Raw genomic sequence first — 16,145 nt, 5'->3', positions numbered from 1 at the left:
CGTGCTTGTGGGGTGTCCTTAGTATGCCTGTAAAGTATTTATAACAGTGCCACAGCAAAATTACATTTCTAAAGGAAAAAATGTCATTTAAAACTGCTTGTGGCTGTAATGTATTGTTGGATCCCGGCAATATAGATAAAAATTTAAAACATACCAAAAAAAATGGTGTGGATGTCACCCCCAAAATCCATACCAGGCCCTTCAGGTCTGGTATAGATATTAAGGGAAACCCCGCACCCAAATTTTTAAAAAAATGGCGTGGGGGTCCCCCAGGCACTATGTACTCTGAACAGCAGTATATATACTATACGCAGATTTGCACTACAGTCCATCTAACATGGTTTCCTACGGAACATGTTCTGTAGTGCAAATCAGCAAAATGCAAAAAGCACTAAAAATGCATAGGTGTGAATCAGGCCTTACAGTCCTGTTTACACTTTATGTTTGGTTTTCTTCAAAATTGATACCACATGTAGCTTTAGTGGTGCTTCAAAGCATCTTTAAAGCCTCCATAGAAGTCTATGACAAAGCTTGCTTGAAGCACCTGAAGCTTTCGAGAGGATTCAATTCAGCTTTGGCACCACCGAAGCATCACCGAAGCATCACAGAAGCATCACAGAAGCATCAAAAACACATAAAAAAAGCATGTAGACGGTAGGCGCTTTAATGTGTGTTGAAGTCGAAGCAAGTGTAAACGAGCCCTTATAGGGTTTACAGGTCCGTTAAGAGACCCACCAGTGTCTGCAAGTCTACACTAATCTCTCCCTATGCACTCTCATTAGTACTCCCAGTCCCTATGCTTTCCTTATCATAGCTAGAGCACATTATAAATATGAATATGGATGATGGGAACCCACTCTTCTATAGTAAGGGGTTTGGCCTATAAAAAACCCCTTAATGGTCTTTCTAAGACAACCAAGTTCAAAGGCTAGGCAATTAATTATGGCTTATTTTGTGCAGTATTTGCCCTGATCTCATGGTAGCAGCAAGCCTGAACCACATCCCTACTGGCTAGGGTTGCCACCTGTCCGGGATTCACCCGGACAGTTCGGGTTTGGAATCATATGTCCGTGTTTCAAACTGCCTGAAACCCGGACACATTATTCAGACTGGACTATGGCTTCCCAGCAGGGTTGCAGTTGTCTAAGCCGAGACTGTTACACACTCTCTTTCACACTGCCCAGGCCAGCACTAAAAATTACCCCCCACGCAGATGGGAGAGGAGAGAGGGCTTGATCTGCACCTCTTCCTCCAGCCCCTAAACATCTGTGTCTGCCCACATTCCAATCCCTAGCACTGTGCCTCAGAAAAGGAAAGTTGGGGCCGGAAATTCGAAGTCCAGCAGCCTCGGCTACATCTGGATGAGAGTTGCTGACTGCCAAGGGGTGAGTGAGCTCCCCATCCATCCCTGTCTGTGACTGAAGTCTCCTCCCTTCTCTCTCCTGCCTCTGAGTGAGTACACTAAGGTAAATCAGGGTTCTCAGAGCACCCCTTACATCAGAGTTCCCATTTACACCAGAAGCCAGTGTTCCCCCTTACATCAGATTCTACTCAATACATCAGAGTCCAGTGTTCCCCCTTAAATCAGGGTCCTCAGAGCATCCCTTATGTTAGAGTCCCCAGAGTTCTCCCTTACATCAGAGTCTGCAGAGTCCCCCTTAAGCCCCATACACACGACCAGAAATTCCGCCAGCAAGTCGGATGTGAGCTTTTGGTCGGAAATTCTGACGTGTGTATGCTCCACCGGACTTTTGCTAGCGGAATTTCAGCCCGCAAAAGATTGAGAGCAGGTTCTCTATTTTCCCGTCGGAAAAAGTTCCTATCGGAAATTCCGTTCGTCTGTATGCAATTTCGATGCGCGAAAAACGACGCATGCTCGGAAACAATTCGACGCATGCTCGGAAGCATTGAACTTCATTTCCTCGGCTCGTCGTAGTTCAGAGAACTTTTGTGTGACCGTGTGTATGCAAGCCAAGCTTGAGCGGAATTCCGTTGGAAAAACCATACAAGTTTGTTCTGACGGAAATTCTGATCGTGTGTACGGGGCATAACAGTGAAAGGGATCTCTGCGGATTCAGATGTAAAAGGAAAACTCTGTGGACTCTGATGTAAAGGGGGACTCTTGTGATTAACTTCATATGATTAAATATATTATTTAATTGCAAAATATATGTATAGTTTATATTATAATAAAAAAATTTCTGTGCGCCGCTAAAGTGTTCGGGTTTGACTTGAAGAAAAGGTGGCAACCCTACTACTGACAGGATTACCAGGTGAAAATAAATGGAACAAAGCCTGAAAAAAAAACATAAAATAATGCAGCCACCTCATCTAAGGACTAATGCCGGTACACACGATCGGAAATGCCGCCAGCAAAACTCTGATGAGAAGTTTTTCGGAAAATGCGACCGTGTGTATGCTCCATCGGACTTTTGCTGGCGGAATTCCAGCCAGCAAAAGATTGAGAGCAGGTTCTCTATTTTTCGGTCGGAAAAAGTTCCTATCCGAAAATGCGTTCGTCTGTATGCAATTCTGATGCACAAAAAATCACGCATGCTCGCAAACAATTCGACGCATGCTTGGCAGCATTGAACTTCATTTTCTCGGCGCATCGTAGTGTTGTACGTCACCGCGTTCTTGACGGTCGAAAGTTCAGAGAACTTCAGAGTGACCGTGTGTATGCAAGACAAGCGTGAGCGGAATCCCCTCAGAAAAACAGTAATATCTTTTTCCTACCAAAATTCCGATCGTGTGTACGCGGCATTAGGCTATTTTTTGTTTCCAGTTTAGATGTAACACTTCTCTCAGTTCATGTTTTTATCATATCACACTTTTCATATGGTAACATCCATTTCTTAGGTGTTATTTCTGTTATTTATTCACCATCTTTTTGCAGCTCACTTCCTCTTCCTTTACATTAACTTACATCTCCAAATATTCTGGTGATTACACACTCTGTACAGTCTGCCCCAGGGGTATACATGAGACTTTTCCTTCTGCTGTAATTTAACTTTTAACCGCTTGTGGACCAGCCATCGCAGTTATACTGCAGCAGGTTGGCTCCGCTGGGCGAACCGTCATAGCTGTACGTCGGTCGTCGTAGGCGGGCTAGCTGGCGCGCGCCCGCTGCATCGTGAAACTAGCCAGTCCCTCATAAAAGTGCATAAACAGCTTTGATGACGGCTGAGTGACCCACCATCTGTAGATAAAGTTAAAGAGAATCTCCACTTTTATTGAGAAGAAAAAGCATTCCCCCCTGGGTGATCTATGTACATTGCAGGGATTTTAACAAACTTTGTTGCAGATTCCGACCTTTTTTTTTTCCTGAAGAAATTGATGTTTGTTTGTCTTTGTCCACTGTGAGTGAATGTGTATGGGAGTGGTTTTACAATTATCACTCAGCTGCTGCACCTGCAGGGTCTCTTTAGACGTGATCTCCCTTTTTGAATAACACACCAAAAATGAAATTTGTGTGGCAGGGGATGCTCAAAATCGGACTTGTATCTTAGTGCAGACTGCTGGGGAAATCAGTGAGCCAATCACACAAGCAGGAAACTACATTTCTAGGGGATGTTCTGTATACCATCGCTGTACAGAACGCCTCCAGGTCGCCATATTGCATTTTACAGGAAATGACATTTTTGTTTGCAATTTATTTTATCACAAAAGTGGTAAAGCCGGGGTTCGGCAAACCGTTGATCGCAAGCTACCGGTCGATCTCAGGAAGCCGACAGGTAAATCGCGATCAGGGCTGTGCCGATGCTTCTCCCAGGCTTGGCCGGCATTGCTCTCCCTTCACTAGCAGATCAGAGCGAGAGGCAAAGCCGTGCTGGTTGGATGATTGGTTGCTAGGCAGTCCTAGCATCAACTTGTTAACATAAAAAGTTAACTAGATCAGCCCCCCGGTCCCGCCCTCCATTTAGCACCGTGCATCCTCTCAACTCCTCTGTCATGTACAAGTGCTGTAAGGGAGGAGAGAGCTTCCTACAGCTGTGTGTTGGGAGCAACAGGGGAAACAGATATAGAGGGGCAGAGGACACTACTGGGGGGGGAGACAGAGGATTGTACTATGCGGGGGGCGGGGAGGACACTACTGTGGGTTGCAGAGGAAACTGCTATGGTGGGAGGATACTACGGGGGGGGGGAGAGGACACTACCGGAGAGGTTTGGTGCAGAGGACATTGCTATGGGGTGGCAGAGGACACTATGGGTGGGAGCAGAGGAAACTTTTTTTTGGGGGGGGAGGTAGGGGGTTGCAGAGGACACTGCTTTGGGGGACACAGGACACTACTGTTGGGGGGGCAGAAGACACTACCATGTGTGGGAGGGTTAGAGGGCACTACCATGTGTGTGTGTGGGGTGGGGGGCAGAGGACACTACATAGTATTACTAGCATAGTATATTACTAGGGGAGGATGATGTGAAAGGAGGCAGAGGACACCACTGTGGGGGGGGGAGGGGATGGCAGAGGATACTACTGTGGTGAGGGGTAGTGATTTGAAGTGGGGCAGAAGACACTACTGTGACACACTTATGTGTTTTTATTGAATGTTTTATTTATTTGTTTTTTTGTAACCACTAGGCTTCCAGCTCACACAGATATACTGCGGCAGGTCGGCTCTACCTGCGTGAACTGACGTACCTGTACGTCGGTCATGTCCAAAAATAGGTTGTTTAATGGACGCTTTACTGTTTTTTTAGCGGCGCTTTTCGTCTGTTAGCGGGGCGGTTTTAACTTCCGCTAGCGGCCGAAGAAAGGGTTAATAGCGCCTGTGTAGCGCCGTTGCTGAAGCGCTTTGCAGGTGTTTCGGCAGCGGTGCCCATTCATTTCAATGGGCAGAGGCGTTGGAGCTCCAGCACCACACCAAAAATGCTGCTTGCAAGACTTTTTTAACGTCCTGCCAGCGCATCGCCCCAGTGTGAAAGCACTCTGGTCTTCATACTGGGGAGCATTGAGAGACGTTTTTCAGGCGCTATTTTTAGCGATAAAAGAGACGTTTTTGAGGCACTATTTTTAGCGATAAAACGCCTGAAAAACGCCTCCAGTGTGAAAGAGGTCTAACAAAGGATTCGTTTTGTAGAGCTCTGTTAGTAAAATAGAAGTGGATTAATTTCACTTTGAGTGCTTTCACACTGAAAGCGCAGGCCGTTAGCGCTAAAGTGGCGCTAGTTTTTGCGCCGCTTTTCGGCCGCCAGCAGGGCACTTTTAACCCGAAAAGAAGGTTTAACAACTCCCAATTTGCAGAGCTTTCAAAGTACTTTTCAGGCGCTTTGAAAGCGCTGCTCATTTATTATAATGGGCAGGGCGTTTTGGGAGAGCTAAATACAGCGCTCCCAGCCCGCCCTAAAGATGCTGCTTGCAGGACTTTTCGGAATGTCCCGCAAGTCACACTGGAATGAGTGTAAAATCCGGTGCAGCTCTTCATAGAAACCAATCAGCTCCCAGGTGTTTTTTGGTGAAAGCACCACCAGCCCAAGGACATATGATGCCGGGAACACGGCTGGAAAGGTTATATGACATCCTGGACTTTGTGCGGGGATATCTGAATGATGGGTGCAGTTACAGGCATCATTCAGATATCTTCTTTTTCAGCCGGTGATTCCCTACACCATAAGAATGATCATAAATAACAGTTCAGCCACTTGATCGTTCTTACAGGTGGTGGGAGGGAACATCCCCCCTCCCGCTGCCCTCCGGTGCTTCTACCGGCTAGCCCGTGTGATTGGCGAGACGGAGAAGGAATCCGCCGATGCCGGACGTTGATCATAGAGACCAGATGGTCCCCAGTCATCTCTATGACCCTCGGAGGCCCAAGCGTGACATTAGGACGTCAAGTCTGGGACAGCGGAGGTAGACAATGCCGGGAACGCCGCTGGAAAGGCCGAGACAGTTTATTTATTTTTTTATCTCGGTCTTTCCAGCCTGAAGAAGAGATGCGGGGTCTTATTGACCCCCAGATCTCTCCATAAAGAGGACCTGTCACGCACTATTCCAATTACAAGGGATGTTTACACTCTTCGTAATAGAAATAAAAGTGATCACATTTTTTTTAAAGTGCCCCCATCCCCGCGTGCTCATGCACATAAGTGAATGCATACGTAAATCACGTCCACATATGTAAACGGCGTTAAAATCACACATGTGAGGTATCACTGCGTGCATTAGAGCGAGAGCAATAATTCTAGCACTAGACCACCTCTGTAAATCTAAACAGGTAACCTGTAAAAAATGTTAAAGCGTTGCAAAGTCCTTTCTTGTATTAAGAGAGGTATGGACTCCAGAGAGAGAGATATAATTTTGCCCCTGTACAAATCATTAGTAAGACCTCATCTGGAATATGCAGTTCAGTTTTGGGCACCAGTTCTCAAAAAGGATATCGGGGAACTGGAGAAAGTGCAGAGAAGGGCAACCAAACTGATAAGAGGCATGGAGGAGCTCAGCTATGAGGAAAGATTAGAGGAACTGAATTTATTCACTCTTGAGAAGAGGAGATTAAGAGGGGGTTATGATCTACATGTACAAATATATAAGGGATCTTGGCCTATAGCAGAATGATTTCCCGTTCTGAGTGGACATCATATGACGTTCCTCGGGGGCGCGCAGTGCGGTGATCCTTGGACACACTGCATCACCAATCTCGGTGAAGAGCCTATGACGTAGGCTCTTTACCATGTGATTAGCTGTGTCCAATCAGGAAATGCCAGTTATCGGCATTCCTCTCCACACACTGACAGCGCGTGAGGAGAGGAAAGTTGATAAGCGGCTTTCCTCACAGGGGAGATCTGCCCCATCAGTAATGCCTGTTAGTGCCCACCAGTGATGCCCACAAGTGATGCCAATCAGTGCCCATCGGTGCTGCCTTTCAGTGCCCATCAGTGCCTCCTCATCAGTGCCACCTATCAGTGTCTCTATTACTGCTGCCCATCAGTCCATCAGTGCCGCCCATCAGTGTCCATCACTGCCACCCATCGGTGTCCATCAGTGCCTATAAGTGCTGCCCATCAGTGCCACCTATCAGTGCCCATCAGTGCTGCAAGTTCTCCTTTACCATCAAATCAGGAACATCTGCAAAGTTTGAGAACTGATAACACCTGGCTTATCGACCAAGCTCTGTTCAACCCAGGACATTGCGCAAGTATTCTTCTTCTCGCTCTGTTTTATTTCTTTGTTGCTGTATTATGTCTTTATTTATTTGAAACATCTTTTTTTTTCTGTAAATATTTTATTCGCATCAATTTTGACCTTTTCATTATTAAAACCTTATTATGAAAAGTGTTAAACTTGTCCCTAAGCTCTTAATGCAAGCTAGAAAATATCCCATGTCTTGAAGAGACTACTGTATAGGATAAATCCTATGAACATGCCTGTCTGTGGTGACTGTGTGTTACAGACGATTATTCTAAAATCATAATTGTAATGCTAAATTCGTGGAAGTTCTGACTCTTCAGTAAAAGTCACTGGTGGCAGTTAAATGGTTAATTCCTTAATTAGCCCAGTGACAATCGGCACCTAGATTGGGTCCCACAAGCTGGAAAGTCTTTGTGTCGGGTGCAGATAAGACTGGCATTGTTACGTAAGTGACAGTGCGGTGTGAGATTGGCCAGCCCTTTGCCATGAGTTAGTGAGGAGGGCAGAGATCTGATACCCGTGTTCCTCACATATTGGGGACGAACGCGGGTATCAGAAAACCCTCCTCTTCAGAGAAGCCTATCCTTCCTACACCTAACAACTGTATTTTCTCCATCAGTTCATCCCCCACAGTTATTACCTTTTGTATCACTTGACCCTCCCTCCTAGATTGTAAGCTCTAAGGAGCAGGGCCCTCTGATTCCTCCTGTATTGAACTGTACTGTCTGCCCTCATGTTGTAAAGCGCTGCACTAATTGTTGGCGATATATAAACCCTGTATAATAATAATAATATTAGTGCCACCTATCAGTGCCCATCAGTGAAGGAGAAAAATTACTTATTTACAAAATTTTATAACAGAAAACTTTTTTTTTTTCACCAAAGTTTTCGGTCTTTTTTCATATTTCTAGTAAAAAATAAAAACCCTAGTGGTGATTAAATACCACCAAAAGAAAGCTCTATTTGTTTGAACAACATTATAAAAATTTAGTTTGGGTGCAGTGTCGCAAGACCGCGCAATTGTCAATCAAAATGTGACAGCACTGAAAGCTGAAAATTGGCCTGGGCAGAAAGAGGGGAAAAGTGCCCGGTATGGAAGAGGTTAAAACAATTTCTGCTTTTTCTTCACTTTATGATTCACTTATATCCTCTTCCTATAAATGACAATATATTCAGACCATACAGCGGTGACCACTCATACCCTCCAGCTACCACACCCTGTAAGGAGAGATGAGACTCTTCATCGTGATCAGTCTGTACTTTCTAGGTAAGTGCTAAAACTAATTATGAAAGTTATTATTTGTATCTAATTTGTGGCGGGTCTGGGCACAGGAGGGATTGCAACAATAAATTAGAACCTATGAACAACTAGGGCCGAAAACAACTAATCGATTAATCGACAACTAATCGATTATGAGATTAATCGATTACTATTTTCATAATCAATTATTTGGCCAGTAACATAATGGGGTTAAAAAAGCTAAAATTAGCCCTACATAGTACAAAAAGAGCAAATAATCTCTACTATAAATATTACTTTCACTGTTGCACGGTAAAAAAACGAAGGGCTAATTTTTAATTTTTTTTTATTTCCATTATGTTACTAAATGTCTTAGGCCTGGTTCCCACCCATGTGTGTTTTTGGTGCTTTTTGCAGAAATGCACTACAGTTCATTTAACGTTCACATCTATGCTTTTTTCAGCTGCTGTGTATTTGGAAAGGGTCAAGGACCTTTTTCAATGCAAAACGGTGCTTTTTTGGTTCAATATACCTCAATGGAGAAGCTGCAGAAAAGCATTTAATATTACAGTTCTGTTTGAAAATCTGCAAAACAGTCTAGAATTTTTTTTTTTCTTTAAATAAAAAAATTTGATGATATTTACCAGATTCAACCTCTAATAGTATATAGAGTAGAGTAGATCTCTTCTGTCTGTTATTCTCAGAGAGGATTAAAGATTTTACTCCCTAACCATATAGTTGGTTATTTATATTTACCCCTGCATATAAAGATATTTAGGAATAAATTGCCTTTTTTTAAACTTTACATATTAACTAAATTATACACCACACTTCTTTTTAAGGTTATTAACCGATTAATCGAAACAATAAATCGGGCAACTAATCGATTATGAAAATAATCGTTAGTTGCAGCCCTATGAACAACCTTTGAAATTCATCTTCCTGGAAGTGTGAGCTGACACATTTCTTTTTTTAATTTTTAATTTAAAGGTATGCGACATACATTGAAATGGTAGCTTCACAGAATACGTGGTACAAACAAAGGAGCAATTATATGATCAACAGATAGTTGTATCTGAAACAAAGATATGGACCCCGGGGGTAATGACGAGGGATTAGCTCTGCAGGTGTTTAATGTACCCCGACACCTAGAAGGTGTGAGACTAGGGCTTCACATTGACGGCCATCTAATTAAAATACTTTAGGGTTTGGCACCGATACCCTCGAAAAGTATCAGTGCCTGGGGAAAGAGTGATGCGGAGTGACCAACTAGGGTCAAAACATACCAGTTCTTGAATAAAATGTAAAAGAGGGGGGAGAGAAAATAGAGGGAAAGAGGGGGTGAGAGAAAGAAAGGAAGAAAAAGGGAGAGGATGGGATGGAGGGGGTTTATAGGTAAGGTGAGGTAGGGAAGGAATCCACCAAGTGAGAAAGGACCGCCCACATTTTGCCGGGCCATCTGATGACCGCGGTTGGAATCAAGAGCTTCTGACAGTCAATAATGCCAGACTCACGGTTGGAATCAAGAGCTTCTGACAGTCCCCTTAGACCCCTAATGTCTCCCCAGCCCTCTTCTGAAGCTTACCAAGAACAGACTGCTCAGCTGATTACAGAGCCACACTGACAACTCTAGAAGAGCCTAGAAGTGGTGAAAGCTGGCCGCATCCAGAGTCCTTCATTGTAGAGCAGATTGTGGAGCAGATCAGAGAATGGATTTTCCTCCATCGGCTTCCGCTCGCCATCCTGAACATGTTTACTGGGTCCAATAAAACCATTTGATCTTATGTTCCTCCGATTTATCCCAGATCGTTGCAGTCAGGTCTTCCATTCGTTCAGCTGACACATTTCTCAATAGATAATATTGTATGGGTATAGCTTCAAGTGATTCTAAAGTCTCCCTTTTTAAGTTAAAAGTACCAAACATGTAATACTTACCTCCTCTGTGCAGTTGGTTTTGCACAGAGCAGCCCAGATCCTCCTCTTCAGTTCTCTTGGCTTTTCCCTCCTGTTGAGTGCCCCCACAGCAAGCAGCTTACTATGGGAGCACCCGAGCCAAGCCATGGCTCCCTGTGTCAAACATGGAGCCACGGCCTGGCCCGCCCCCTTTCTCTCCCCATTGGCTGACTGACTTGATTGACAGCAGTGGGAGCCAATGTTGCCACGCTGCTGTCTCAGCCAATGAGGAGGAGAGTCCCGGGCAGCCGAGTCTTTCGTGCAACATTGGTGGATAGAGGAGGGGCTCAGATAAGTAATAGGGGGGCTGAGGGGGATGCAACTGTAATCTGGCAACTTGAAGGCAATCTGTACAAAGGTTTACAGAACACCTGCAATGTCCCTTCCCACTTGTGTGATTGATTCACTGATTTTCCCAGAAATCTACACTAAAGACTCGGGCACACGATCGGATTTTCCGCCCGAAGGGCGTTGGCCGGGAACTTGTCTTGCATACAAACGGCACACAATTGTCGGCCAACAAACACGAACATAGTGAGGTACTATGTGATTTTTCAGCTCTTTAGCGCCACCCTTTGGGCACCTTCTGTTAATGTTGTGTTTGGTGAGCATTGCTTCCGAGCATGCGTGTTTGTACTTTGGACTTTTGTCTGATGGACTTGTGTACACACGATCGGAAAATCTGACAACAGACCCTTGTCTGCGTAAAATGTTCAAGCCTTCCATCCAACATTTGTCCGCGGAAAATCCGACAATTGTCTGATGGGGCATACAAACGGTCGGAATTTAGGCCAACAGTGTGTCATCACACAATTCCCGTCTGAAAATCTGATTGTGTGTGTGTACAAGGCTTAAGTCAGATTTTAGGCATCATCTACATTTCAATTTTGATGAAATACTCTCCAATGTTTAATTACTTCTAAAGGGATGCAGACCCTGTAGCTCTACTCATCAGAACACTGAGAGTGCACCAGGTGATTATAATGAACCTGACCCTCCCCTTTAGAATCAGTCTACACAGGACATGGTAAAACAAACAGCTATTTCTTAAGAGCAGAAACAGGTAGGAATCTGCTTCAAAGTTTGTTAAAATCTCTCTAATGTACTTTAGAAACTTTAAAGTGGTCCCTATGCAAAAAATGCAAAATCAAAAATGTGTCAGCAAGCTTGCACACTACTAAAGGTAAATTCACTGTGCACTGTAGATCTGAGAGGAAGATCTGTTGATTTTTATCATATGATCATGTGTACGCAAAAATGCTGTTTTTTATTTTCCTTTCATGTCTCCTTCAGATCTACAGTGACTGCACTTCCAAGTGCACAGTGGATTTCCCTTTAGGAAATGTAGCACCCTTGTCCTAAATTTAGCGATGCTAGGTGGTAGCTAGCCTGGCTAATTTGTAGTCTATTGATCAAATGGGTCTGGTGTCAACTGTGATTTCTCTCTTTTGTCAATAGGTGGCACTGTTACCTTTGACATCAGTGTAATACAGTGGATTCAGGTTGTGAATGTATATACTTCTCTCTGCCAATCAGCCAAGAATGCTGGGAGAGGGTATTTATTCAGAGAAGGTCAGATGATCGTGGCTCTTTCTACCTGGGCTGCGGTCTAGATGGGCGTGTGTGGAGCAGCAGCAGAAATGTAGGCCTGAAGCCTTTGGCCTTGCCACGTGGGTCAGGGGCTCTGTCTGTGAGAGCCTGGTCATTGCCAGGAAGCATGGGAGAGAAGTTGCCAGAGGGTCAACCACTTTTATTGCCGGAGGCATGTATAGAGGGAAGGAGTTTTGAAGGAGTACCAGAGGAGATTCTTCATCAGCCGGGGACTGGGAAGTAGCTGGGAAAGCTTCAAGAAAGAACTCATCCAAGGAATCCAGCGGGTAGCTGTGATTTAAGCTTGAGGAGTCCAGAGGGTAGCTGTGAGTTAAGCTCGAGGAATCCAGAGGGTAGCTGTGAGTTAAGCTCGAGGAATCCAGAGGGTAGCTGTGAGTTAAGCTCGAGGAATCCAGAGGGTAGCTGTGAGTTAAGCTCGAGGAATCCAGAGGGTAGCTGTGAGTTAAGCTCAAGGAATCCAGAGGGTAGCTGTGAGTTAAGCTCGAGGAATCCAGAGGGTAGCTGTGAGTTAAGCTCGAGGAATCCAGAGGATTGATTTTTGCTCCAATGTACATTGATTACCCAGAGGGGAATTTTTTCTTCAACTAAATTTGGGGATTAGGGATGTCACTCATGCATGAGCAAAGCACAGTTTCACTTTGGAAAAGAGAAAAACCCGCAGAGGATTACTTAATTTTCAAGAGCATTGTAAGTAAAAAACACTGTTTGTTCTCATCCCGGGAGTCTTTGAACTTCCTGTAGACATTAGTGGGGGAGGAGGCAAGCTAACAATTATGCTAGCTCAGCAATGGCAGCACAGATCAGAACAGGACCGAATGTCCGAAAGGAATGAGTCTGTTCTGACTGCCGTTCTCACAAACATCGGTCTAGTTAAATGGCTAGCTGGATTAGATCTTCAAAGGAAGCAGGAGCCTCAACCCTGGCTAGCTCGTCCTTGAGTGCTTCAGACAGCCCAGCCTGTATCTGCTGACCACTTAGGAAATTCAACAATATAGTCCTCCACAGGCCATTGTCCTTGTTGTAGTGCATGAAGGGCGGCTTCGGCAGTAGTAGGCCGCTGGGAGTCATTATAAAATTGTGCCATAGCTTCAAAAAATGCAGAAACAGAAATGAAGACTGGGCTCTTTTGCTCAAGTAGGTGGTGCACCCAAGACTATGGTTCTTTTGATAGAAGAGAGATAATGAACCCCACTTTTAAGACCCTAATATTTATTTGGTCCCCCGAGAAGCGTTCAGGAACAGGGACCCTACATTCTCGAGGAGGCAACACCACAGTAGGAGTGACAGCTGAATGTTCTAGAGCAGAAGAGGTTGATGCTATGGTGTCGATTCTGGTCAGCAGGAGCAGTGGGCACAGAGAGATTTTGCAGATGATCCTCTAATTGGAAGTAGCCCTCCTGTAGGTTCTTCACTGCTTGTGTTAGAGATGCGACTTGATGGCACAGAGCCTCTAATGGGGAAGCACCTTTATTGGCCTCTGACATGATGGCTGGTTGATGCGGTCGTGTATCTGGTTGGAGGCTGAAGTGACAAGAGGGCTTCCCTTGTGGCTGAGTGCCAAGCACCTCCGGTGGTGGTAACAGGATGTGCTGAGCTCAAAGAAGAAAGGGTTGTCAGCTGTGCTGTTTATCATGTGACTGTGGTATACAGATAATCCAAAAAGGTATATAGTGACAGTATTTTAATGTAAAAAGAAGATTTATAGGCTGTGGGCACTGTGGGGAGGCAGATGAACTATTTTCATATTACTGGGTTTAGTAACACTTTCAGCTGAAGTATAATTGTTTTGAATTTAAAGTGGTTGTAAAGGTTTTATTTTTTATTTTTTTTTAAATAACAAACATGTTATACTTACCTCCACTGTGCAGTTCGTTTTGCACAAAGTGGCCCCGATCCTGCTGTTCTGGGGTCCCGCGGCGGCTGTCTTGGCTCCTCCCCGCTAAAGCTAACCCAGTCTGGGAAGCGTTCTCCCGGGGGGTTAGCTTGCAGGCACGCTCCCGAGTCCTGTATCCGGCGTCCATAAGCCGCCGACTTCAGGACTCGGCCCCAACCCCTGGCTCTCGTGTCATTGGAGTTGATTGACAGCAGCGCAAGCCAATGGCTGTGCTGCTATCAATCTATCCAATGAAGAGCCAAGAACAGGCGAGAAGACCGGGCCGACATCAAGCGTGTTCTCGACGTGGGACTTTCGAGGGCTCAGGTAAGTAAACGGGGGGGGGCTGGGGGACCTGCAATCACCAAATGTTTTTTCACCTTAATGCATAGGAGGCATTAAGGTGAAAAAACATGAACCTTTACAAACCCTTTAACTTCTATGCCTTATTGAAGAGTTAGGTTGCCTGTGCCAAGTCAGTCAGTGACCATACTTTTCCAACAGAGTGGGCCTAAAGACCTTGTTTTAGGTCTATGTCAATGCATAAAGGGGCATTTTTGAAACAGAACAAGTCGTTTTTATTAACAGACACACTCAGTTAAAAGAGAAGTATGGTTTTGGTTCAGTCCAATGCTGCATCTGTCCCCCGCCATCTCTGCACTGAGAACCAAGCCATTGTACACTGCCGATGGCTCAGTTTTCTCACCTCCCCAAACGAAGAGCTGCTGACTGTCAATCAGCAGCTCTCCTGCTCTGCTACTCCATGCTCACTGGTGCGCTGGGCTAGGGAGGGGCAGCGTCTCAGGATCTCAGCGGCTCAGTGATAGGCTGAGATGGCCATCAGTCCAGGCAGCTGGCGAATCCAGACTCCCATTGTCGGGATGACGGGGTGTCTGGACTGATTCCTGTCACGTCAGCGGAGAGTGGACTTCAGACCGATCTCTGCTGAAAATGGGTCACAGAATTGCAAAATGGATTGCACCCATAAGAGAAAAACAAGCTCAGGCTGGACATCTACTTTAAAGGCTGCCTGAACTCGATTTTGGAGAAGATGTTTGCTATTGTAAAGTTCAGGGGTATAGCACCTCGGGACAACGTGCAAAGCTGTTTGTCTAAGGGCTCTTTCTCACGGGGCGGATCAGTGATGATCCGCCCCGTGAACACCCGCTTGCTCAGCGGGGAACGCTCCGCCGATCCCCGCTGAGCAGGAAGATGACAGGTCCATCGCTGCACGCTGTGCAGCTACGGACCTGTCAGAGCGCCGCTCTCCCCTATGGGGGATCGGGTGACGACGGACCGTAGTGTCCGTCGTCACCCGATCCGATCCGAAAACGGATGGAAAAGTAGGTTTTTCCTCCGTTACACTTTTCGGATCGGAGCGGGGTCGGATGTCAGCGGACATGTCACCGCTGACATCCGACGCTCCATAGGGATGAATGTATGTCCGTTTTTCATCCGAAAACGGAAGGATGAAAAACGGACATACGGATCCCTCGTGTGAAAGAGGCCTTAAACATAAAGGTATTTATTTTTCTCTGAAAGCCAACAAAACAGCACTTTCAACAGCAACACAGAGATGACTTAAAGTATAACTAAGGGCAAAACATTTTTTTTTTCGTTTTGGATAGAGCGCAGAGGCATTAGAATGCTTGTCAGTTTTTTTTGCTGTCTCCCCATTAGGAAGATTCCCCCTCTCTATATGTCCTGTCTACCATTATCATTGAAAGTGAAAGTAAAAGAAAATTCCAAATTTTAGGTTGTCCCCAGAAAAGTAATAGAGGCGAAATCTTCATATGGGGACACTTGTTCTGGTGACCCCAAGGTATTCCCTAAATTTGCAGGGATTTCCTCCCACTTCCTGTTTGGGACAGGAAGTGAAGGGAAATTTCCACAATGGGACACGGATGGCGGAAAAAAATTCTGACAGAGGTTATAACACTCTCTTGCTCTATCCAAAAAAAAAAAAAAAAAGTTTTGCCTGTAGTTCTACTTTAATTCCAGAAAACATAACATAAAAATCAGCGTATCTTCAGCACAAATATAAGAAACAAAGTTCATATACAGGATTTATACCAAGGTGAGCAAAGTCCAACTCCGACTGTTTATCAGCTTCCAGCCCTCAGACAGGTCTCTCTCTCAAACTACTCCATCACACCCAGCACAGTGAGCTTCCTGTCCCCCTGGGGGTATGATTGGGTCAGATTGTTGATGCTGAAAGCGGTACAATGTTTCGCATGAAAATTTGGCGTTTTATATTGTAGGCCTGTAATTCTTAGGAATAACTCAACCTAAATCTGTCCAAACAAGAGTCTAGTAGACATCCCGGGTATGATAAAGTA

The 16,145-nt window shown here is 45.1% G+C and overlaps 1 protein-coding gene across 1 annotated transcript in view; it reads left to right on the top strand.

Moving 5' to 3' along the window:
- The first annotated feature begins 8,290 nt into the window (after positions 1-8,290).
- The window catches only part of LOC141133513 (uncharacterized), a 32,134-nt gene continuing 24,279 nt past the window's right edge, over positions 8,291-16,145 (top strand). Inside the window, exon 1 of the mRNA XM_073622939.1 lies at positions 8,291-8,396. Coding sequence (XP_073479040.1) covers positions 8,360-8,396 — 37 coding nt within the window. The 5' untranslated portion in view covers positions 8,291-8,359. The remainder of the gene's footprint in view (positions 8,397-16,145) is intronic.

This window comes from Aquarana catesbeiana, linkage group LG03 (assembly GCF_042186555.1).
Source record: "Aquarana catesbeiana isolate 2022-GZ linkage group LG03, ASM4218655v1, whole genome shotgun sequence".
Taxonomy (NCBI): Eukaryota; Metazoa; Chordata; class Amphibia; order Anura; family Ranidae; genus Aquarana; species Aquarana catesbeiana.
The sequence above is the reverse complement of the archived record's forward strand: the minus strand, read 5'-3'. Positions and strand labels throughout refer to the sequence as shown.